Source organism: Musca vetustissima, unplaced genomic scaffold, assembly GCF_032173495.1.
Source record: "Musca vetustissima isolate MV318-11 ecotype Yass unplaced genomic scaffold, APGP_CSIRO_Mvet_v1 utg23084, whole genome shotgun sequence".
Taxonomy (NCBI): Eukaryota; Metazoa; Arthropoda; class Insecta; order Diptera; family Muscidae; genus Musca; species Musca vetustissima.
The window spans coordinates 135,818-163,378 of record NW_026883647.1 but is presented as its reverse complement, the minus strand read 5'-3'; the positions used below and the strand labels follow the sequence as shown (position 1 = coordinate 163,378).

Genomic DNA, 27,561 nt, shown 5'->3' with positions numbered 1-27,561 from the left:
ATTCATTATTACTATTATTATTTTCTGAATTTGAACTTGAAAACAAAATATGGAGAAATAGAAACCAAAAATAAAATTAAATAATAACAATGAAAAACAAAAATAATCAATAATAATTGAGAGAAAGAGGAAAAAACGCAATTGTTCTATAAATGGTGCGATTTTTTTTTTTGGAAACGGTTATTAAAAAAATATGTATTTTTTGTTCAAAATTTTTAAATAGCTTTATTGATCAGATAACAACAAAAGTGTGTTGAAGCAGTTGTTCGCCTTTGCTTTTGTTGTTTCTCCGTGCAAATACCAGAGTCTAACCACAAATTGAAAATATAATTGCCAATACAATATGAAAAAAATCGTATTGAAGGTTATTTTTATTGCTTGTGAACGGACTGCAAAATGGTTCTGCCACAATCTTAACGATGATAAATTAATGTCATATTGACTGGACCACTGAAAAACTGGGTAATTACTAGAACAAACACTGAGGTGCAAAATTGCATTGTCAAGGAAGTGATGTTAAAGAAGATCATTTTAATTAAAAAAGTCAAAAAATATAAAAAAGTATAACTTTATGTGGTTCTATATTCTATTCGCGATATTTGCACCCTCTTGACCGACTAGAGGTCAACAAATATTATTAATATTCAGTACAACCCTTCTAATTACTTGTCCAGAATCCGTTCACCGTGGATTGTGATGTTCGGCTTTTAATTGTGGCCTATAGATCGACTAGAACACACATGTCTAGATCGACTCAGCGATATGACGATCGGTATACTTCAAGATGGGTCTAGGACCAATATTTCGCTGCGTTGCAAACTCTCGGGGCAATTCGGTTCAAATAAAATTTAAAAAATGTATATAATATTAACTGTTTTTGGGACCAGGTACCAGAAGGATTGGACCAATGGGTCGCATCATCGGACTTAATCTAGACCTGGCAAAGATAATAAGTTGTGCAAAGATTGGTTCGAATCAGACATTCCATTCGCCTGATATTGGATTTATAAATATTTTAACCATTTGTGTGTGTGTTGGGGGGGTTTACAAGAAAGAGTGGACCAATAGGTCCAATCTTCGGACTTGATTTAGACCCTTAGTTGTACAAAGTTTGGTTAAAATCGAACATTGGATTTATAAATATTGAAAATTATTACCCTTTGTGGGCAGGTACTAGAAGGAGTGGGCCAATGGGTCCCATCTTAGGACTTGATATAGGCTTGGTGAATCTCATAGGTTGTGCAATTTTTGATTCAAATCGGACATTCCGTTATCTTGATATTGGATTTATAAATATTGAAAATTATGAAGATTTGTGGGAGATATAAAAAAATGAGTGGATCAATGGGTCCAATCTTTGGACTTGATCTGGACTTTGTAAAGAAAATTGCTTGTACAAAGTTTGGTTCAAATCGTACATTCCTCACACATTGCATTATGGTTTCGAAACTGTAGCAGCCAATTATGTGCAATTTTGGGTTTGTAAATTCCGTTTAGGAATTTTTGATGTTAAAGATCCCGGTCGCCGAAAATGTCGATAAAAGTTGGAAAGTTGGTTGGAAAGTTTTAATGCATCCGCCATACAGTCCGGACTTGGCACCAAACGAAATTTGGTATCTAGGGAGGATTGTGAAAAACGACTACTGGAGTTTTTTTTTGCAAATAGAGAGCAGGACTTCTATGAGAGAGACATTATGATGTTACCTATAAAATGGGAGTAGACCGATATTCCCCATCTTCGAACTAGAATTAAGTTTGTAAGAAATATTACGATGTGCAAAGTTTGGATGAAATCTGTTACTCCCTTCGATAGTTATCGTTCGCACTGGATGGCTGGTGCGAACAGTCTGACATTTCTAAATGGACTCAATTTTGTATTTATTAATGCTTGTGATTTCCTGCAATTTATATTTTTTATTTATAGAATTGTTAGTCCCAACCCACACCTAAAACGCCATTCAACAATATTCTTTGTCAATAATCTAAATCTAAAGAATAAAAAAACTTGCGTGTCGCGTCATATTATGACAACAAAACATTTCAACATTCTCCAAGTTCATTCAACTACGTCACACAGAACTGGAAAAAAATATATTTTAGTGGGACATTTTTCTGTCTTTTGATTCTTTAGCTTTGAATGTGGCAATTAATAAGACGACGACGGCAAACCGTAATAATAAGAACAACAACAAAATAGTTTTTATTATTTTTTGTTTCTATTGCAAAATGACACACACAAAACAATAACAACTAACAAAACACAACAAAAAAGGTTAACAAACTGACAACAACAGCAACAACAAACAAACCCATTTCTTGAAAATCTCACAAAACGTGAATCATTGTTGTTGTTGTTGTTCCCAGTCTGTCATTTTAATTATGGTCTTACGTCAAAGAACTGGATTACATAAGATTAGAAATAAAGAAAGAAAAAAATAAGAGCAAAAAAGTAAGCAAAATAAAACAAGAAATAATAAAACATAATAACAATTATTTTAGTTGATTAAAACTTTTTTGTTCTACGACTCTTTGGAACTTGACTGAAGTACTGCATTTTCAGATTCCCATTTGTACATTTGCCATACCCATTTAAAGTCAGACCACTTAGAAGATATAGGTCTCCTCGAGATAAAAAGAGTATATCGTATATTAACCGAATAGTTCAATAGTTCCTGGCACTAAAATTCCCCACCATGGGGTGTTCAGTACCAATTCTTAATATAGACACATATAGAACTTCAACTAGGCATCACTGAGTGTTGTTATCTGACATTTCAATTGAAAATTTTGATATTTTCTAATCATAAACGATCTCAGTAGGGTTTGACGTACTGCCATGTGTTCTGTTGTTCGCAGTGAGATGGAATAATTTCTCACAGCTTTCATGGTGGATTATCGAAGAAAACGAAAAATAAACGAACGGAAAAAATCCGAGCTTCCACACATCCTCTCAACCAAGTGGCTTTGCTACCGGTCAACAAGTTCGGCCAGGACGACCTTTTTCTAAACCTCCAACACGGGGAGGGACGTGGGGGACTATGTTCATGCCCCGAAAAACCAGGATACACATTTTAGCCATTTAACCATTTGGTAAAAACCATATTGGTCCCTCAGCCTTGGGGCTAATGAGGTTATCAACACTTTGATATGCCGAAAAAGTGCCTCATCGAAATATTGGGCAATTTGGATTCGATATACAAATGGCCGTTCCTCTGTCTTTCTGGCCGGTTGGTGCGAACCACCTATTATCTTTACCAAGCCTAGGTCAAGTCCGAAGGTGAGATCCGTACCTCCTGGTACCTCCTCCACAAAGGGCCAATATTTCATAAACTTGTAAACTTATCTTACCAACCTATTATCTTTACCAAGCACAACCTATTATATTTACCAAGCCTATATCAAGTCCGAAGGTGGGACCCATTGGTTCACTCCCCACAAAATGGGTCAATATTTTGAATATTTATAAATTCAATATTAGGCGAAAGGAATGTGCGATTTGAACCAAACTATTATATTTATCAAGCCAAGATCAAGTCCGAAGATGGGACCCATTGATCCTCTTCTTCTGATTGCTCGCCCACAAATGGTCCAAATGTTTAATTTTTATAAATTCAATATCGGAGGTATGGAATGTCTGATTTGAGAAAAACTTTGCACCACCTATTATCTTTACCAAGCCAAGGTCAAGTCCGAAGGTGAGATCCGTCTTTTGGTACCTCCTCCAAAAATGGGCCAATATTTCATTAACTTGTAAATTTATCTTATCCAACCTATTATCTTTACCAAGCACAACCTATTATATTTACCAAGCCTATATCAAGTCCGAAGGTGAAACCCATTGGTTCACTCCCCACAAAATGGGTCAACATTTTGAATATTTATAAATTCAATATTAGGCGAAAGGGATGTCCGATTTGAGCAAAACTTTATACAAACTATTATATTTATCAAGCCAAGATCAAGTCCTAAGGTGGGACCAATTGATATTCCTTCTGGTAGGTCCCCAACAAATGGTCAAAATGTTTAATATTTATAAATCCAATATCAGAGGAATGGAATGTCCGATTTCAGCCAAACTTTGCACAACCTATTATCATTACCAAGTCTTGATCAAGTCCGAAGATGGCACCCGACGGTTCTCTTCTTCTGGTACCTCTCCCACAAAGGACCAATATTTCATAAACATTTAAATATAATTTGAAGCGAATTGAATAACAGTTTCGATCAACGTAAAATTCAATATCTCTAAGATAAAAACATATAGCGATTAATAAAACCTGGGTGTAACTCCGAGGACCTCCGCAAATCATAGGCTGAGGGTACATATCTGTCGGCAACAACGACTGACACTTTTTACTTCTTAATAACCAAAGTGGAGAGGGCCTTTTTATGTTTTTATGGAGGCTAAGTCAAAACATCGACTAAGATTGTCTAAAAATATGTTGTACACGGTCTTCAGGAACCCGATAAATTATATTCTGGTCAAAAATATTTCGATTTGTTGCAAATGGAATAACAAATTTTATGCATACTCCACCTTCTGGGGGAGCATAATAAATACAAGACCCTTATTCTGCTAGTAGATGATCAGTTAACCGGTCATCTATTGATAGAAAAAGGTTTAACAGATTTTCCGTAAAAGTTGTCAGAAACATTTCCGAACTACTCTTTGCAGTAAAAATTCCTTCGAAACAATCGCAAATCATAGGTGAATAACTAACAAGACTTCGTTTTCAGCATCCAACTCCACCCAGACCATTAAAACAATGACAAATTCTTTGGATGTACCTACCAGGTAGCTATACTTATAATTACTTTTTATTATTAGCAAATCATCATTGAATCATCACACAATAATACATTCCGGATATAGTCATATAGTAATAAACAATATGATAGTATTTTGTAGAGAATTCCAAAGACTTATAAAAATAAACCCAGTTTATTTCAATCTTATACTAACATCGCAAAAATAAATCTGTGTTGTCTTTTTCATAAAAGAAAATCACAAAACTTAGTCACATCTTGTGCCAATAAACCAAAAAAACAAGCACAGCAATAACGAATGTAAACAAATTTAATTTTCTTGGATATCAAACAGCAGATAATAATTAAAAAAATGATGCTACTGCGAATACGTACGCCTTGCTTGTCCTTCTCCACCACTTACGCCAGACAGACAAGACTGGGAGGAGTGACGCTATAACGGGGTTGACCCTATAAATACAGCAGCGGAAACCAGATAACCCAATAGAGCCAACCATTGTTTATGAATGATTCCCTCCCACTCTCGCTATTTGTCTTTGGTGGACATCGTCTTCATTTATCTGCAATTGTGAAAATCATAAACAAGGCTACAACGATTTTTGCGTACCTTATCTCTCAGGTAGTAGTGCAAATTAAAAAAAAACTCAATTTATCTTTAGATTTCTTAGAAGCCAAACTATGGTCGCACAGAGATAAGAGGACGACCAAAGAGTCTATGGACAAATTCGGTGACAAATCACAGCAACACTAACTGATGATGAATAAACAATATTGCCGTATCATTGAGAAAAGGCAAACATAAATATATTTATTTTGGTAAAACAGGGCGTAGACGACTGTTTTGATACCACTCAGTAGATATATAAAAATTTAATTAAAAATCAGGGTTGTAATTAACATAAACAATTACAAAAAAATAAATAAAATTGAAATAAATTAGGAATACAGGTAAACATTTAATAGATTATTTAAATATTCTTTAGGAAGTTTCCGAATATAGGCTTAAGGAACATCTATAAAAAAAATTTTTAACAAATTCACGATTTTTTTAATTTCTTTAAAATCTTATAAAAAATGTATTTTGAAATGTCTAAAAATATTTTTAAAAATCAATAACTATAGTTGTGAAGCTTCCTAAATAAAAAATTACAAAAATCTTAGAGCTAGGGGACTACAATAATATTATGACAGCTATAATTGCGGATGTTTAAGGACTGTATATCGTGATATATTAAAAAACGCCTTTCCTTTCAATCATGGATCTTTTAAAGGTTTAATAGAGCCAAAAACCGTAATAAACATATTTTTGAGAGCTATCGGGGCCATAATCAGAGCTATAATCGCGTTTTTTTTAATGCAAAATATTGAAAATGTTGTCCTTTTGTAGGGGGGGGGCAATGGGTCCCATCATCGGACTTGATATAGGATTGGTAAAGATAATAGGCTGTACATAGTTTGGTTAAAATCTGAAAGTCCGTTCACATGATATTATAAAACAATTTTTTTTGCACAATATTGACCGGAAGGAGTACACCGATATTCCCCATCTTCAACAATATTTGGAAGAAATATTATGATGTGCATAGTATTTCTTTCTTCGAGAATTATCGTCCGAGAAAGATATTTGTATATCGACTCTAAATTTTCTGAAACGGATTTAGTCCAAAGAAACGTGGTATCTAAAACCAATATTTCGATGAGGCACATTTTTGCCGTATTAAAGTGTATATACCCTCATTAGCCATAAGGCTGAGGGTATAAAAATCTTTAGAGTCCATTCGGAAGTATAAACATCGATTAAAAATGGTAAGATCTATCGTGTTTTTATACAAATCGATGACTTATCGAGCTACTTTTTCAATAAATATTTTATAGGTCTAACATACCTATTGCCGGGGTTTCTTCAACGAATATTTTTAAGTGCATAATAGGACTATAGCCGAGAACGTTTTACATTATATTTTTAAAGGTCTATTATGCCAATAATTACGGATTTTTATACGAACCACCATAAAATGGAGTGTTGTTCGTATAAAACAGTCTGATCTCCAGACCGTCTGTTAAAATCACGAAAGATAGGGGCTAGCCCATTCGATCATATATTGGTACTATTCCCTTTCAAAGAAAATTTGTAGAGGGTATATAATTGTGGATTTTTATCCATTAATCTATAATCTATTGTTCTATTCGAGCTCAATTCATAGATTTTAACGCAGATTTTTAGAGGGCTATTAGATCTCCAATTGTGGATATTTTAAAGAATATTTAAAAAGGTTATCAGAGCACTTATCCCGGATTTATTAGACAATTATTTAAGGGTTCTACTACTCGAGCTCTAATCACTATTTTTAAAGTCAATTTGTAGAGGCCTATCAGAACTTAATAATTTCTTAAGAATATTTTTAGAGGGCTACCAGAGCCCGTAAATTGTTTAAGAATAATTAAGGTGGTCTATCAGAATAATTAAGGTGATCTATCAGATACCTAATCATATATTTTCAATTAATATGTTTATAGTTCTATCAGAGCTCTAAACATGGATATTTTAGAGAATATTTTTTGTGGTTTTAAGGGAAAAAAAGTTAGAAATATATCAGAGAATCGGGTAATTTTAACGAATATTTTAAGAGATCGTTTTAGTATAAAATATAAATTTGTCATATTTATAAAAAAAATGTATTTTAGGTAGTTTTGCAAGGTCATATTTACATTTTCTATCCGAAGTGACAGTAATTAGACAGTCAAATGTGTTGGTGAATACGAACTACTTTGCAGATAACTTTTAATGCAGATTTCGACATATTTTCGGTATTTTCAATATTCTAGCCTCATTATATATCCGAAGTGGCTGTAATATGGCATTCCGGGTTATTAATGGGTAAACAAAAAACAACCTAACTAAAAATTTCAACATAGGTCTATGTAGTGAGATACAAAGGCCCCATTGCATTGTTGCCCTCATAGAAAGGTTCCATCCACTTTTCGGTATGTTGAAGTTTGAGTTTTCTAGCCAGGTCTACCAGATTATAATCATGTTATTTTTTATATTTTGGAGTATTCTATTTAGATGACTATTAGATAATAGATTCTTCAAGATTTATCGGAAATTACAGTCAAGGTTGGAGGGTAATACGCTAATATTAGCTATACCAGTTTATTATAAACCATGGCTGGAATCTGTCAATGCACTCTTTTAAATAGCTTACATAAATTCTCTCCACAACTGCATAATTCCGAAGAAGTGCAAATTATATTTATCAAACTATAATGCCATAGCAAAGTCGACCTCAATTCCCCTTAGGCACACTATATATTTAGAATTAACTAAACAACATCAAATAACAACAAATTAGAATAAACAAAAAACACTTTCGCATCTACACACCATGTCGTTAGAAGAAAATGTGACTTTGGTACTGCTCTCTGGCTGTAATTATGCAGATTCACTTTCCTTTCATAAGCTGATAACTGATTAGTTAGTAAATATCGTGTTGCCATTTATCTACAAGATAAGAAAACCTAACAGCAGATATAGTCTTTGGAGACTGTGCAAAAAAGCCAGAAACCTATAAGAATTCCATGGCAGATTGTTAGCGTAAACAGTCTCAGGAAATCCTTCGAACTAGACAGAACGCGACCCAGACAACGACCATAAGAAGAAAATAAATCGCCAAAGACATGAATAGTTTTTTGAAAAGTTTCATTGTGGCCTTAGTGCTACTCCAAATCACCGATGCTGCTCTGCCCGGTGGCCACAATTTGGCCAATTTATTTTTCCGTTCCCGTATGGTTAGCCGTGATCCTGCCGTGACAATGGCCTGCTTTAATGACTACATGGTTAAGTCAAATGAAATCGGTGAGACCTACAGTAAGGATTATAATCTGTGTCTGGTGAATGCCAAGGATGGACGTAAACTCATTGAAGAGGAAATGAAAGTTGAACGCAGTGCCATTGTACAAAGTGCCCAGGAAGTTTGTCAAAGTGTTCAGACCTGTAATAACATGAATTCGACTTTGGGTATTTTCAGCTGTCATGCTGATATTGTAAGTATGAGAGAGAAGAGGAGATTACAAAGGATAATTAAAAAAATATATATTTTTCCTATAGGGCGCCAAGACCACCAAGTCTGTCTACAGCATTTCCGGCAATGCTTCCGAATATGCCAGCATTATGCATGAGAAATTCCGTTTGATTGATTTGAGACACGATCAATGCTGCAAGGCTGCCGAACGTAAATACGTTGAAGACACCGCCCTGGTATATCGTCATTTGCAAGATTGTTTGGAGGGTCGTGTTGCTCCCACAACAACAACTACTACTACCACTGTCGCTCCTACCACTACTACAACCACCACAACTTTGGCTCCAACAACAACAACCACCAAGGCTACCACAACGACACCTACTACAACCACGACCACCACAACAACTGTTGCCCCACCCACTACAGCTGTACCAGAAATTCCCGAAGCCCCCGTAACCGAAGGTAATCAATTGCAAGCTGTACTTGAAAAAACTGCCGATAAAGCTCAAGATTTGGCCAAACAATTGATTAAATTCTTTAATTAATTTTGAAATGTAATTGAATAAATAAATTTAAAGGGTTAAATGCGTTTGTGTGATTTTACTTACCAATTACAATGAGAACAATTTAGAGATATTTTAAAAATCGATTGTTGAATTTGAACTTACCTGAAAGAGAAGAGAAAACAAATGGACTTTATTCTTGGGATTCTTAGGAGAAATTTTAAGGGTGTCAAAGATAATTTCTTTAATAAATATTTGTATAAGACTGCGAGAGATATTGTTAAGAGGACCGTAATCGTATTTCTTTCTAAATGTTATCGTGATAAAAAAATGAAGCTATATTAAGGAATATATTTATAGAACTGTCAGAGATATTATTAGTTTAGAAATATATATCGTGGATTTTATTGAAACATTTTTGAGGTCTAAATTGTTTACAAAATATATGAGGGGTATATGATAGCTCTTATTGATTTTTTTTAATATAAGGAGACAATCAGATCTAGAATCGTGAATTTATTAAGGTATTATTTTGAGCTCCGATAAGCCTTTATATTAAAGTTTTTAAACAATATATTTCGAAACTATTTTTGGGAGTTTTTCAACGCTTAAAAAGTGAATTTATAAACAAAATATTGTAGCGGCCTATCAGAAGTATCATCGTGAGTTAAAAAAAGTAATGTTGGACTATACCCGAAGAAGTCTTAAGTTGAGTTTTACAAGTGGATACGAGCATTTCTTTAAATAATATTTATATAGGACTGCGAGAAATATTTTATAGGATATGAGGAGGGTCGTGATAACAAAGCTATGATTTTTAGGAATCAGGAATTGTTCATATAATATTTTTGGGAATCTATCAGATCTGCAATCGAGAAATTTTAAAGAAATGTTATAGAAATATATAAGAGCGATTTTTTAAATATATTTAGAAAGCTATTGGAAATATAATGCAATAATGGATTTAGGAGACAATCAGTTCGTCTCGTCTATAAAGATTCCCTTCAGTACTGTATGAACAACTACCAGGCATTCAACATTAGCCATAAAAGACTTCCTGTCATTCACGCCCTGATCTTCGAAACGTTCAGCTTGCCAATGGTAGACTCTCTGGCATTTATTTAGACATCTCGTTTGTGAAATATTCCATGGTTTTCAGCTCGTCTATAAAGACTTCGCAACCACCAGGTATTCTATTAAGACTCCTAGCTTCAATACATCTATAACGCCTTCCCGACATTCAGTTCGCCTATAAAGGACTTGCTATAAAAACACTATTCAGTTGGTTTACGGATATATCATACCGTTCAGGTTCAAATTACATTCCGTTCGCCTAACAAAAACTCCATATCTCCCAACATAATTGTAGAAACATGATAAGTCCATTACGGATTACCTGTCCTTTACCCCGTGTCTGATAGCCATGATCGTCGTGTAGTAAGACTCCCTAACCTCCCAGGTCTTCTATAAATACTTTCTGGTAAGTTCTTCTATTAATATGTGTGGCTTCAAATCATCTATAACGACATCCAGACCTTTAGGTCCTCTATGAAAGACTTACTATCCTTTATTTTCTTTTAAAAAAAAAGATCCTCTTGAGCTTCAACTCTCTAAAAAAAAAGACTTATAAGCATTCGATTTTCTACAAAAAACTTTCTAGCCGATACAAAAATTTTTGGTCTTCAGATAGTCTATGATTCAAGCCGTCTGTAAAGATTCCCTTCAACCCATCTGTAAAGACTCCTTTTAGCTTGTCTACAAATACTCCTTGATATAAAACACGCCGTGTTTCTGAAAGATTTCCTGGTATCCAGTTGGTCTATGAAGGACTCGACTCGTCTATAAAGTTCCAAAGCTTCATCTAAAATTGCAAAGCTTCGTCTATAGAGACCATTCAGACTTTTGACTTCAGAACGTTCATAATGATTCCTCTCAGTCATCCTACTTCAACTCGACCATAAAGGTCTCTTTTCAGTTTTTCTACAGATCCTCCCAGAAATCCTTAAACTCGGCAACGGAGAGTATCTTCAGTTTGTCTATAAAGACTTCATTCGGTTCGTGTATAAAGACGTCCTTCTCTTCTATAGAAAGTCTCCTAGGTACTCACTTCATCGGTGAAAATCTCCTTGGTTCTCACATAATGTGAAAGTTTCGCTGGTTAACTCCTCGGCTTTCGGTCTTCTATGAAAAAAAACTCCCAAGCCCATAAAATAATTATTGGTCTTCAGATCTTCATCACTTTCACAAAGACTCGCTTCAATCAGTCTATAAAGACTCCCCGGTAAACAGTTTGTCGTTTTCGCGGAAGATCCTTCTCGCATTCAGTATTCGCAGGGATGGTCCATGTGACGAATTTTTAGGTTTTCGACTGTCAAAAAGGTGTAAATGTCGAAAACGTCATATACCTGTATAAAATGCAATAAACGTAGCAAACGTCATTTATATCAATATTATCAGCATACACAGTTATTTTCAAGAATATATATTATTTTTACATATATCTGACTATTCCTTACTAGAACTGATAACAATTTTTAAATTTTTTCGAGAAGAAAATTTTGAAATTTTATATGGATTTGTGTAAAGCATGCGTAATTTCCAAATTGAGTAATGGAAATAGCTATTTTGTCGAAAACCTAATGGATTTGGGTAGGTTTCCGACGTTTCTGACGTATAATACCTACGTCGGAAATGTATGTCATTTACGTCACTGTTTCTGACGGGCCATCTCTGAGTATTCGACACGTATGTAAAGACTCAAAACTTCGTATATATTGAGGACTCCCTTCAGTTCGGCTCTAAAGATTCGCAGTAATTCCTCTAAAATAACACAATTCTTCTCTCTATTAAGACTATATAGAAAGTCTCCTATATAGAAAGTCTCGTTTATATAGAAAGTCTTCTAGATTCTCACCTCATCTGTGAAAAATCTCAATGTTTCTCACCTCGTATGTGAATGATTCTCTAGTTCACAGACCATCTATGACAAGTGTCTTCAAAACTTTTTAGAGTCCCTATGGATGCTCCATTCAAACCGTCAAAATATATTTCCGACTACAGCTCCTCTCTTCCTGCTTTATTTTCGAAAACAACTCAAAATCTTCTCCTACCAAAAATTAACAATATTGGCACACTTTTCAGATCAAATTATTAATTGGCTCCTATTTCATATTTTGAGTTCTCATTGAGAGAAAAATATTCCAAACAAATAGTCTAAATATCCGTGAATCGTTGGGTATTTTCCCATATTAAGGCCCAAGCCCTTCGCATGTAGTTTGATTTTTCAAAGTGTCTAGGTTTTGATTATCATAGGGGAGAACATCTCTCTACCGAAATATCAATATTGGCCTCATTTCGGTGTAGCCCACTTACAAAGTCACCCCTTAGACCTTAACATATTATTATTATTAAAATATTGACCGAGCGTGAAAATCGAATTTTTAGAGAGACATCAGAAAAGTAATTAGAATAGATACACACATTTCATATGTATATCTGGGCAATATTGCCAATTTTTTAATATTCCATTTTCAAAAAATCAGCTTTTTTGTTTTTGTGGCACATCAATGATTTTTGGTACACATATAGAGAAAAATGTTCTGACTCCGATACCGTTCGCGATCAAATTTTTGGTTGATGCGCGCAAAAGTTATCGGGGTTTTAATTTTGGGCATAAGAAAAAAATCTTAAAATTACGCCGTTTATTATATTGACCAAAAAAGTTGATATATATCTTCCTCCGTAAAATAAGAATATGAATATATTATAATAATCACGATAAAGTTGCACATATTCGCGAAATATGAGAAAAATAAAAAAATATATACCAGATTACATCAATATTTTCATTATATTAATGACATACACACACCTAAAAATTAATTTAAAAATATCTACATAATCTAAACACCATGATGAATCAAATGATATCAAAATCACACAAGTCCGTGTAGCGGTTTCTAAATCACAGCGACAACAAAACAAGATATTGAGGAAAAATATTTTTTTTGGTTCGAAAAAATAATGTCATCATATTTATTTTTTTAATTGTATACAAGAAATTTCAGAAAAAAATGTTGGGTTTATTCTGCTATTTTACCCGAATTTCGCCGAAAAATTGACATATATAATAATAATCACTTCTTGTGTATAAGTATACGCCTTGCGGATTATATCAAGACGCTTCCGATAAATCTTAGAATTCTATAAATAGGAATAAATCTTAAAATAAAACTATAGTATGAAATATACATTTTAAATTGCGTCTAAATCGCGTAATTCTCAAAATCATTTAATGCGCATGCGGTTTCCAGGAAGTACTGAAGTTTATCTTCCAATCCATATATATTTTGCGAAATTTCATTTGACGGCTAAGATGTGCCGCACGATATTTTGAAGTACCCAAAAAATCGTAAAACGCGAATAATTTCCGAAAACTCCATATGCCATTAACGCGCATCCGATTTCGGTGTGCACCCTAAAAAAATACATCGATCTATACCATTTCAATGTGGTCCATTAAGAACCATGGATGTGCCAGCACAATCTATTTTTGAGATAAATCGCGTGCATCTCTCTTTCGGCTGAAGTTTTTAAAGTTATCTTTTCGAAAAAGATCAAAATCCGTATGAGGTCATTTATTGAAGCGGAAATGATACACAGAAAACGCAAATAAATCCGCGATATTTTCAAAAACATTTTTTGCCAAATTTCGTGTTTTTGGAAGGTCAGTTCCCGCCGTTCTAGTAGATGGATTTTCACGAAGAAGGTTTTATATCATCCGAAACGTAAAGAACCTTATTGATCGCGGGTACCCATATCATTCAGTTGACAGATCTAAAAATTTGGCCCGAAAAATAGGTTTTTTAGAAATTTGATCGCACAAAATTCGCACCTTCGGATGAGTATTACTCTGAAGCTGTGCATACTACATACACAAAATACATATCAAATTACGCAGATTCGCGACTACAATAATCTTATAATCGATTTTTATAAATTCCTGTTTGCGGATTAAAGCTAGAAGTAAAATTAAAAAAACACTCAAAATCGAGCTTCAAAATGTCAGCATCATTTAAAGGTAGATGCAGTGAAAATTTTGAAAAATGATACATAGTGGGCGTAGTCCCCATTTTGTTGGCTTCTAGTTTTATTTTGACATGAAGACCGTGCAATGAGTGGCTTAGTCACAAATCGATAGAGAATATAAAAAAACTGGTTCGCCTCAACGTGTTTTTACACATTTTTTTACATTAAAGTAGACACAGCTTCCACCAAAATAAAGTTTGGAGGTCAATATCATGAACAGTTTGCAACGACAGATCAATTAACCCAAAACTATTCACTTTTTTTCATATACTTAAGTAGTTCCCGAGTTATAAAGGGGTGAACCTCCGCTTCAGCTATGTTAAAAAATTGGCAATATTGCCCATCTATGTTCTTTTTTTTCTTGGTTTTATTTTCATTTTCAACCAGTGAGCGGAGCAGTATATTCGGACGGGGTCGACCATACGATACCCTACACAACTACCACGGAACTCTAAGTTCTGCGGATGTTTATTCCGACCCTGACAATAATTCGTGATATTTGCACCCTATCGATTAGAGGCCAACAGCTTATCTTCCTTACACTGGCATATATTCCGAATATTATAAATATTCAGTAAAGCTCTTCTAATTAAAGCTCTTCAAATTTTCGGTCATTCGAAAATTATAGGCGTTTCAAAACGATCAGCGCTATATTTACGCCCTCTAGTGTGGTAATGGGTTACTAAATAATATATGAATACGTAAACACATGTAAATATGTAAGTGTAACTCCCGCATTCGAGAACATAAGACAATATAATTGGTATCAATTTAAAGGCCAACCACTCATCTTCGATACACCATCAACTTCTTGGGTCTATGTCCTTCAGGTATAAATATATACGTTATAAAATACACATTTTGTAATTTTTCACACAAAATCAGGGTCCATTTGACCCGCTAAATATTGACCGATATTTATCAAAACTGGCACACTTGTTCTTGGCCCGATCCCCTTTCTCCATGAAAAATTTCGTGATGTTCTGGCCATAATTGCGGCCTCTAGAGCGACCAGAAAAACTGACAAAAATTAAGTATTTCGTCCATTTCATCCCCTAAATATTAACAGATCTTTACCAAAAACAATAGGGGTCTTCATTGGTCAGAACCCACCCTACATGCAAAATTTCGTGAAGATTGGTCCATAACTGTGGCCTGTACCGTGTTTACAAATTATAATGGAAAGACGGACGGACGGACGGATACACTAGATCGACTCAGCTAGCCGAGATATGACGATCGGTATACTTAACGGTAGGTCTAGGACCAATATTTCGCGGCGTTACAAACTTTTGGGGCTGCACAAAGCTATAATACCCTGACAACATAGTTGTGTAGCGTATAAAAATCAAATGATTGTACCCCTTGACATTTGTAAAGATTAAGCAACGTGATAACGAAAACAAGCCATGCAAACTAAATCCAAAAAAACAATACCCTCTTCAATGAACACCTGTTCTGAAATTCAAACAAAAAAAGAAAATCCATAAACAATAACCTCATTCACCTTCCACTTCTTGTTTGCATAGATTTCCTTTTGACGTTTTTATTTTATGCCAATATCAGGAAGAAACAACAATTTCAAAATTCAATTCAACAAAAAAAAATAGTTTCCAACCGGCATTACCTTATAAGGTTCGCTTGATTCGGATTGCGTATTTAGACAGCTGTTTGTTTCATATTGTTCTCTTTCTTTCTTTACTACTACTATTCTACTATATAAGTATGTACGTACGATTTTATTAAGCTTGATACGGTAGCATATATAATGTGGCAAGTTGACAGACACATAAGGTAATATGTTTCTTACTTCTATGTTGTTGTTGTTTTCCATTCATTATTATGTTTCCTTGTTAAAAAATATGACTGGTTATGGAATTGTTTTAGCTTTTCCATTTGATGTGTTTCGCATTGGTCCCAATATGGCAGGGATGGCTTAATGTCAAGGTGCTTAAGGAAAATGTAAGGCCTTGTGGTGCTTTCCATATAGGGTTTGGCTTTTTTCTTTCTTCTCCTCTAACCGTTCTTAGAGGAGGTGAGAAAACTAATGTTTTGTACACTTGTTTTCGGAAAAAGGTTGAAATAGTGGCATGTGTAATACAAGGACGGGGTTTGGCAATAAAGCCTGGTCTTTAGAAATCATTTTTCGCAATTTCAATAATTTGCGGTAATTATTTCAAATATATCTGATAGGAATTGCATAAAGCATTTGCATAAATTATTACCAATATGTCTGTTTATTCCAAATATTACATATCTTATATTTCTCTAGAAATATTTAAATCAGTTGGTATAAGATAATTTTTTTTTCTTGAAAATTTTTTTTATTTTAAGGGGACACCCCCATTCTCGGGGTTAAACATTTTGTTGATTTAATTCGAATCTACACTAATTCAAGAATGTCCCCACAAAATTGCAAGTGAAAATCTCAAGAACTCTTGAAGATATAGCCGATTTATTAAACGCGTTTTTCTCTTTTGCGAATGGGGGGACGATAACTCAAAAACTAATAACCCAATCGATTTCAAATTTTTACATGTTTCTCTGTGGGTGTATAGCTATCGTATGAACTAGGATAAAGCCAATTGGTGAAGATCTTCCTTATTTTTATACCCTCCACCATAGTATGGAGGGTATATTAATTTTGTTTTTCCGTTTGTAACTCATCGAAATAATCATTTCCGACCCTATAAAGTATATATATTCTTGATCAGCGTAAAATTCTATGACGATATAGCTATGTCCGTCCGTCTGTTGTAATCATTCTAGCATCTAAACGAATGGAGATAGATCACCAAAATTTTGCATAGAGTCACCTTTTGTCTGCAGGCAGGTCAAGTTCGAAGATGGGCTTTATCGGTCCACGTTTAGGCATAGCCCCCATATAAGGGTACCCCCAATTTTGCGGTATTTTGGAGGGTTTGATCGCATTTTTCGACCGAATTCGCTGAAATTCGGTACTTTGACTTCTTATTGGTTAGCAAATCTTTATACTAAAAATTATAAATATAGGTCCATTTTTTCAGGTAGCCCCATATAAGGGTACCCCCCAATTTTCGGTATTTTAGGGTTCTTTAGCGGGGGTTTCCCCTCTTAAAATTATAAATATAGGTCCACATTTTTTGGTAAGGGTAACTCCCAATTTCCAGTTTTTGGGGGGTTTGACCGGATTTTTTCACCGAATGGTCCCTTAAAGAATATAATTTTTATGCCTATTATAAGCGTGGAATTTTTAAAGAATATTTTTCCAAGATTATTAATAGCGTTGATCTTTTAAAGAATTTTTTCACGATTTTATAAACGTGGATTTGTTAAAGAATATTTTTCCACGTGGATTCTTTAAATAATATTTTTCAACGATTTTAATAAGTGTGGATAGTTCTTCCTCGACTATTTTGCTAGTGGAATATTTAAAGAATATTTTTTCATGACTATTTCAAGCCTGGATCTTTTAAGGAATATTTTTTCTACAATTTTCATAATTGTGAATTTATTAAAGAAAGTTTTTTTTTCACGATTATTATAAGCGTGGATTTTTAAAGAATATTTTTTTAACGATGGATTTTTAAAGAATATTTTTCCAAGACTATTATAAACGTGGATTTTTCAAAGAATAGTTTTTCCACGACTATTTCACGAGTGGAATTTTTAAAGCATATTTTTTCCAGGACTATTTTAAGCGTGGGGTATTAAGAATATTTTTTTTCTTGACTATTATGAGCGTGGATTTTTTTTAAGAATATTTTTTCCATGACCATTATAAGCGTTCATTTTTAAAGAATATTTTTAAACGTATAAGCGTGGATTTTTAAAGAACATTTTTTTCAAAGAGACCTGGATTTTTTAAAAAGATTTTTTTCAACAGCTTTCAAAAATACCGATTTTTAAAGGATATTTTTCCAGCCAGACCTGGATTTTTTTAGAATATTTTTTTCAACGAGACCTGGATATTATAGAGCAATTTTTTTCATCTCTAAAAATATTTTGTAAAAAATAGCTTGTTGTCGTCGTACATATCTGAATATTCATCCCTATTCCGTATGTCGTCGTCGACACAAAACGACGACGTAGAGAGTCGTCTTTTGCAAATTGGTATTCCCTATGTCGTTGTCGACATTTATCGATAACTATTGAAACATTTTTGGTATTCCGTAACAAAATATGACGACGACGATGTCGAAGATTTCTTCGTCATTGTCATTAAAAAAAAAACATGACCGGACAAAAACAGCATACATCATTCTAGAATCTATTCAATGCGTAATGCAAAATTATGTATAAATAAACAAAGAAAAATATATGGGATCTATATATAAATCTGAACCAATTTTGACCAATATAAATTGGGCTCGCCTTTGTGCCAAATAAAGTTTCGTCCCTTTCGGATGGAGTGTACCAAAATGTGCATAAAACGACTCAAAAAGTAATTCTATGTATATACATATATACTAAAAGGGGAACAATATGAGTTTAGAGGCTCATCTCGGATGACATTTTTACCACACGTAGGTCTCGTTTCCCTGATCATGAAAAGTTATGATTTTCATGGGTGAAGCCAAACATCCCGAAATATAGACACCTGAAGATCCGAAATTCCTTTGTTCATAAGTTCGTCATTTATAGACCGATAAAGGTTATATTGGTATGGTTTAATTATAAATTATTCAAAATAGCCGGCCTTCGGCTTTTTTTTCAATAACCATTCTTGAACGGCTATCTATGACAAATGGAAAATTTGGCTACGCGATTGAACATTTTAAGATTTTAAACATGCAATTCTTAATGACCGCCAATATTACCATCATTGGTCCATAAATGAAGCTGTTATGAGCGAGCATATGAATTCCGCAACTTCAGAGGCCCATATCTCGAGAAGTACGGACTTCTCCCATAAATGTAGTATACCTTCGTCATCAGGGAGACGAGATCTACCTGTGATTAAGAAAAATTGGAGATAAACCCCTAAACTCAACTTAAGCCAAAATATCAAACAAAATAAGCAGCTGACTATAATTTTAAAGATGTGTGTTTTTTTTTGTTTTGTTGATATTATAGATAAATAGTCGACATCATCGCATGAGTGTTACGGAATACCAAATCAATGTCGAAGAGATGTCGATGCGAAGTGATGTCGACAACGACGACGACATACGGAGTAGGGGTGATTATATCAAACATGCATGATTAAATCGCTTATTCTATATTTTTAAAACTCTCCGGCTATAAATTATATAGCCATCAAAAAATATCCTTCATTCCTATCTTCCTTCACATTCACTTGGTTCCTTAAAAAAGGTTACTTAAAAATCCACATTTGTGCTATAAAATAATTGTTATAATAATCAAAATTATATCACCCCATGTATGTATTAATTATATTTTCCTTCGATTTCCCTAACAATATTTTAATAACATCTTTATATAATTTGATTAGGTACAACTGGTTCCATACCCGTATCAATGATACGATTACTACAAATATGCAAAAATAAACTAAAATCGTTTACATGTCATTACATCATATGAGGAAATTCTATTAAATAAAAAAGAAAACAACAGCAACCAAATAAATTGTGTTCATATACAAGATTTCCACTCCATAAGATAAACTTGAACTGGTTTTCCAAAACCAAAAAAATGTAAAAAAAAAGAAAACAAATGAGGAGCTACACAAAAAAGCGAAAATGAAAATCACCAAACAGGCTATGTTTTTTTTTTTTTTTTTTTGGTTTCCTAATTAAATGTTTGGCACGAAAACGTGCAACACATTAGGATGATATTGGGATCAGTGCCTGAATGCCTTTTCGAAAAGAAAACAAAATAAAAATAAAAAACTAGTTAACACAACAACAACCAAAATTACTACAACCATAAATGTAGGAAAATGTGTTAATATAACGTGAGAGATTTTAACGAACAGCAACAAAAATCGTAAAAAAGGAAAATAATGAAAATAACTATTGAGACGATAACATGTTTTGAATATCTTCTTGTTTTCACTATGTTTCCTTTGCCTTACCAAGAGATACCAGCAATTCGGATGTTGTTGAAAGTGTTGCGCCACCAACTGCAGCGTTAAAAGTCCGCTGATTTTTTATTGCAAAAAAAATAACGAATAGTCACCACCTTTGAGTATATTGGGAGAATGGATGATTGGATTTTTTGATTGTGGATTATTTAAATTTTAGAACGATGACAAGAGCTATAAGCAAATATTTTTCAACAAAGTATATATATTTTATGCCCTACATATGTTTGTAACAGGCAAAAGGAATCGAGATAGACCCATGGTTCCTTTTCAGAATATGCATAGAATCACTTTCTAAGTCGATTTACGCATGTCCGCCCGTCCGTCCGTCCATGTATTTTTGTGAACAAAGTACAGGTCGCATTTATGATCCCATTCGGATGAATTTTGGCACATGTCACTTAATTGGCCCCATGACGAACCCTATTGAAATTGGTTCAGATTTAGATATAGCTTCCATATATAGTTTCATCCGATTTTAGGCAAATAGTGCACATACTGCCAATATTGGCCCGATTTAGACAAAATTTTGAACAGAGTACTGAAGTAGATCTAGATTGATATGTGCCAAGTTTTGTTGAAATCGGTTCAGATACAGATATAGCTTCCATATATATTTTCGTCCGATTTTATGCCAATATTTGTCCGAAGGAAGCAAAATTTTGCACGGAGTGCTGAATTAGGTCTAGATTGATATGTGCCAAGTTTTGTTGAAATCGGTTCAGATTCAGATATAGCTCCCATATATAGTTTCGTCCGATTTTATGTAAAAAGGGCATCATACTGCCTATATTAGTCCGATTTAGACAAAATTTTGCACCGAGTACTAAATTACTAAATTTTGTTGAAATCGGTTCAGATTCAGATATAGCTCCCATATATAGTTTCGTCCGATTTTATGTAAATAGAGCACCATACTGCATATATTGGTCCGATTGAGACAAAATTTTGCACGGAGTACTGAATTAGGTTTAGATAGATATGTGCCAAGTTTTGTTGAAATCGGTTCAGATTTAAATATAGCTTACATATATATAGTTTCGACCGATTTTATGTAAATAGAGCACCATACTGCCTATATTGGTCCGATTGAGACAAAATTGTGCACAGAGTACTAAATTAGGTTTAGATAGATATGTGCCAAGTTTTGTTGAAATCGGTTCAGATTTAAATATAGCTTACATATATATAGTTTCGTCCGATTTCTGGTTAATGGTGCACTAAACTCCTAATATTTGTCCGATCAACACAAAATTTTGCACAACGTACTGAATTAGGTCCAATATGATGTCTGCAAAGTTTTGTTGAAATCGGTTCAGATTTAGATATAGCTCCCATATATAGTTTCGTCCGATTTTAGGTAAATGGTGCACCAAACTGAAAATATTTGTCCGATTTAAACAGCGTACTGAATTCAGTTCAATTTGACATATATGAAGTTTTTCTTAAAATCGGTCAATATTTAGATATAGCCCCATATATATATTTTCGTCCGATTTCAGGTAAATGGTGTACCAAACTCCCAATATTTGTCCGATTGAGACAAAATTTTGCACAGCATAGTGAATTAAGTCCAGTCTATACATATATCCCAGATTTACACATATCTCCCATACAAAATTTTGCCGGACTTCATACAAATGTTACGCCAAAAATTCAAGTCTGCCCGATTGACATGCAATTTTTTATAGATTTCAGAATGTCATGTGTATGGTTTTTATTGGTTGAAATATCTATGTAGATCACATTTTCTTGTTTCCCGATTCAATGTCATCGGCCATCCAAAGATGGTATGTCTCTTCTATCAATAACATACAAGAAATGACAACGTGTACAAATAACCTGACACATTATCATTTCTTGTGTGTACCCAAAGTGGTGAAGGGTATCATATAGTCGGCCCCGTCCGACTTTTGAACATTCCTTACTGGCTCCACATGAGTTTTTTAGTCCCTCCTTTTATATACCCACGAAGTAGGATACCTCTATTCGCCTTTGGTTCATTCCTTGTGGGCTTTAAAACAAATTTTCTTTCAAACCTAACGTCGCTATTAAGGATATTTTTTAAAGGCAATCTCAGTAAAAATTCGATTTTTTAAGATTTGTTTAGTCCTTGAAATCATTGTCCCACTGTACAATAAATTTCAAGAGAAAGCACACAACATAAAATTCCCGAAACCGAAATCTTTAATGTTGGTTACCTTCCATTGATGATGCTGCTGCGGCTGCTGTTACAACTGCCTCATATGATAAGGCAAAAAATAGGAAAGTAATGACCAAGATAACAAAAACCACAACAAACTGGGAACCCACAAAAAAAAACGCCAACAGAAAAACCTAACATACAGCAAAACTTGTTTTCCAAAGTTGACAAACATTTTTATTTCGTTTTTGTTGTTTTTGCATTTGTTATTGGTGGATTTCTTTTCGAATTATAAAAAAACACAAAAAACTGCGCAAGTGCAAGTGCCTTAAGGTATGAGACAGCTTACAAAGAAAGAAATAAAAAACAAGCAACCCCATAAGAAGACAAAAAGGAAATTATCGAGGTAAACATGTTTCAATATTGTGGTTTTCGTCTTGGGTCCCCGTTATCGCTGGCAGTGGTAGTAAGCTGGTTGGCTGGCTGAATGGATGGATGTATAGTTGGTTGACTGACTGACTAACTGACTAGGTGGTAATAGGCTGGATGAATGACTGGTTAGCTGACTGCCTTGCTGACCGGTTCAGCTGATTTGACTAAAATAAAAATTTCTTCGTTTTGTAGCCTTTTACAGGTTTATTCAGGTCATAAGAGTGGTGTTGCTTGGGTTTTGTCGTTTTTTTTCTCTTGGTAAAAAATAACTACCCTGTTTCCCTCTTCGATGGGAAGAGTTCCTTTGTCTGAATGCATTACAAGTAGAAAGAAGAAAAAAAAACAACAACTTATGGAAAATTTCACTGTTTTCTTTAATACCCTACAGCGGTAAGAAGCGAAGTTTTGTTCACATGTTGACGACGAGAAAAAAATATATTGTTCATGTTCGAAATATTATTTCAAAATGTTGACCCTTTTCATCCAGCTTTGGGAAATGTTGCAATTTCGCAATAATACAGGATGGATCAACATCCGGGGAAGAGGTGTCAGAAGAAATGAAAAATGCTGCATCTGCAGACTTGATTTAGCTCTGGTAAAAGTTTGTGCAAAGTTTGCATCAAATCGGATACCCAGAGGCTTAAAATGAGTTTTATGTTTTTTTTTTCAAAAGAATGCCAAATTTCCCAATCGAAAAATCAAATTGAAAAAATCATGATTGAAAAAAAATATTTAAAAATTTTCTTTGATCTCCTATAATTTTCCAAAATATTGCATAGAATCATAAATTGAAAGACCCTAAGAAATATTATTTTTAGAATCCACCATTACAGTTTTGATGGATCTCCAAAATATTACTTAAACAATCCGCAAATACACCTAAGACGATTAAAGCTTGGATAGTCCTCCATAAATATTATTTACAATTCCACGATTAATGCTCGGATAGTTCTCTATAAATATTCTTTACAAAATCCACTATTATAGCTCTGATTAACCCTTTAGAAACATTATTAAGAATATGCACTATTATAGCCCTGATAGACTTCTAGAAAGACTATTTAAGAAATCCACGTTTAAAGAACTGCCGAAATGTCTTTAAAAAATCCGCAATTAGAACTCTGATGGACCTCCAGAAAATGTTTTAAACTTATATTGGTCTTAAATTGGTCATAACATTTTGTTGAACGGTTGTTCGTATCAACACTTGTCAGAAATATTTTATTTAGTATTTATATCGAAATAAGTTGGAAAATACATATGCGAATTTTGTAATACCAATACAGAGGTCCGTAAGAGTGTATGATATAAGGAAGCAATGGAATGCAAAACTAGTCACAATCGATTGAATTGAAAGTCGGCGGTTTTTAGAAACAGTAACCAAATAAACGGTTGCAAAATAACAACAACCAAGTAAGGGGGGGCGGAGAACGATACCAAAACCAAAAAAACGCCGAACAATGAATGGAAAAATGAGCACAAATATAAGGATAAGAATTGTGATATTAATGATATGTTTAATTTTTTTAGTGGCTTTCACATTATTATAAGAATTTGTATTTGTACTCAAAGCGAGATACATGTACAATATGGAAACCAGTGAGTGGAACAGTATAGTCGGACGGAGCCGACCATACGATACCCTACACAACTTCCATGAAAATCTAACTTTCTGTGGTTCTATATTCTGAGATTGGGCAATATTTCGCGACATCTGCACACTTTTGACTGACTAGTGATCAGCAAATGTTACTAATAATCAGTACAGCCCCTCTACATACTTGTCCAGATTCCCTTCACCGTGGGTTGTGTTGTGATGTTCGGCTTTCGACTCGAAAAGTACAAATAATTTAGTTTTCGGTCCACTTTATCCGAAAAATTATTATCTGATCATCACCTAACATTTCAGGCGTTGTCCTTGACCATAACTGGAACTTAATGGAACATTTCAAAGCGATCCGCGCTATATTTCCGCCCTCCAGTGTGGTAATAGGTTATTAAATAATATCTGAATACGTAAGCACCTGTAAATATTTAAATGTAACTCCCGCATCCGAGTACCTACGACAATATAATTGGTATCAATTAAAAGATCAACCACTCCTCTTGGATATACCGTCAACTTCTCGGCTATAGAATACAAATGTTGTCATTTTTCACACAAAATTAAGGGTCCATTTGACCCGCTAAATATTGACCGATCTTTATCAAAACAGGCATGCTTATTCTCTGGCCCGATCTGCTTCTCCATACAATGTACTCCATGCAATGTACGGTGTTTGGGCCATAATTGCGGCCTCTGGAGCGACCAGAAAAACCGACAAAAATAAAAACCGACCAGAAAAAAAAATAAAGTTTTTGGTCCATTTCATCCCCTAAATATTAATTTAATAGGGGTCTTCATTGGCCAGAACCCATCCTACATGCAAAATTTCGTGAAGATTGGTCCATAACTGTGGCCTGTATCGTGTTTACTAATTATAATGGACAGACGGACGGACACACATATGCAAACTGCTATGATTGTGTTGGACACACGCATAGACTCACAGATATATGTTAAAGCATATGACATGTTCGACGATCGGTATAATTAAAGGTGGGTATAGGACCAATATTTCGCGGCGTTACAAACTCTTGGGGCTGCACAAAGCTATAATACTCTGACAACATAGTTGTGTAGGGTATAAAAATTAACTAAGAATGACATTTTAAAAATATTTATTTAATTTGTATGTAAGAACTGCACACGAGTTGTAGATCTATGATCATGTGGGGATTGTTTCGCCGGAGCAACATCAATTTATAGTGGTACATCACAACTGGTATCCCAATTGAGAGAAGACGAATCATTGTACGTCTTGACAATGAGAACTCTTACACGTCGGCTCAAACTCGACTCAAACAAACACCTGAGAATATATGGCATCAACAAGACTTTGCCACATGCCACACAATTCGAGTGAATCTGGTTTTATTGCAATATACATTTCCTGATCCGCGTAATTTTTTGTCGTGGCGATATCAACTTGCCACCAAATTCATGCGGTTTGACACCATTGGGTTTTTCTATGGGGCTACGCGAAAGACCCTGCTTATGCAGATAAAACTTTAAATGTTGAATACTTAAAAAACCAAAATGTTTGTCAAGTTATGGCAAAGATTAAAATAGATCAAAAGAATCGAAGGAAGAAGTGGACATAATCCAGGTAAGGTACATATATTTCGATGTGCAAAGATTCGATGGTACTGGATATTCCGATTCCTTAATATAAGATGTTAAAGTTTACAAAATGTTAACACTGGCCTGACCAACAGATGGACGGACATCTGTAAATCGAATCAATATAGTTTCTGAGATCCTTCTGAAAATGTTCTCTAAAAGTCCACGCCTATAGTTGCTGAGATCATTCTGAAAATATACCTTGAAAAAAAATCTTCTGAAGTCCTTATCGGTTCATCTTGATCAGACCTAGGTAGCGTACAAATCGAATAACTTCTATAGCCATTCTCTAAATAAAATACCTGTTATACATAGAATACCTAGTATAGATAGAAGACCTTCTAAATGTACGCAAAAAAAAACTTAACTTCAGACAGAAATGTAGCTAGTCGACCATTAACTTTGTTGCTATTTTCAACTCCATGCTCCATGGTAAGCAACATATGTGGGTAAGTAGTAACGTAGGTTGTTTTTTTTTTAGATCCAGTCGACTTTGGTACATTTATTTTTTCTATTTATGTTGTTTTTGTTTGTGGCTTTATTATTAGCATGTGTGGCAAGGCAACAAAGAGAAAAAAGCTACACTAATAACGGCGCGACAAGTTATTATTATAGTCATTGTCATTCATTTCATCGGCTGCCGGCTACCACCATTCCTCACTTTCAATGGCCACAACGCCAATCAACGAACGAATCGATGGAATAACCCATTCGTAGCTAAATTACCTATTTGATGATTCTTAATGTTGAGAGGTAACCATGGATAATGTTGGTGGACCAAGATCAGAGATAATAATGCACAGCCTAACTACATAGTTTATATTGCAGCTGCTAAGCCTTTGAATATTCATGCAATCTGACACTTTCAAGACTGGCCGATTGACTTGACTGTAGTAGTCCTCGAGTCGTTTGCCACTTATGCTGTCCCTGCCTCTGAGGTTTGCAACACCAATCAAGTTATGAATATGATGGTGTTACCTTGCCACTGTCGCCCAACACCAGTGTATGGTCAAGGCATTTTCAATATTGCCGATCATTCTGTCAGACTGTATGTCTGTCTGTTTGTCTCCACACACTCACTCTCTTAAACAAAGACATTAATAATCGATTTACATGACTCTAGAACATTAGCATATATCGATGGGTAGCTAGCTGGTCTGATGGTTTCCGATATAATTCGATGAAGATTTCCATAATTAAGTTGTCACTTCAATGATTTGTTACATGGGTTTTTTTTTTTCTTTGAAAGACAATCTCCAGTGGAGTTGAGACAAGATTTCTTGGCGTTGCAGGCTGGTTGGCCACAACATGTAAGGATCATACAGGAAAGATAATTATCTTGTTGCTTCAAG

The 27,561-nt window shown here is 34.3% G+C and overlaps 2 protein-coding genes across 2 annotated transcripts in view; one reads left to right on the top strand and one right to left on the bottom strand.

The window, feature by feature from the left end:
* Positions 1-27,561, bottom strand: part of LOC133330569 (mucin-2) — a 254,746-nt gene that overhangs the window by 99,677 nt on the left and 127,508 nt on the right. The gene's annotated exons all lie outside the window — the stretch shown is intronic.
* LOC133330571 (UV excision repair protein RAD23 homolog) lies at positions 8,446-9,337 on the top strand. The gene is made up of 2 exons (XM_061539010.1): positions 8,446-8,811; positions 8,876-9,337. Exons 1-2 carry the CDS (start codon positions 8,446-8,448, stop codon positions 9,335-9,337), a joined length of 828 nt encoding a protein of 275 aa, XP_061394994.1.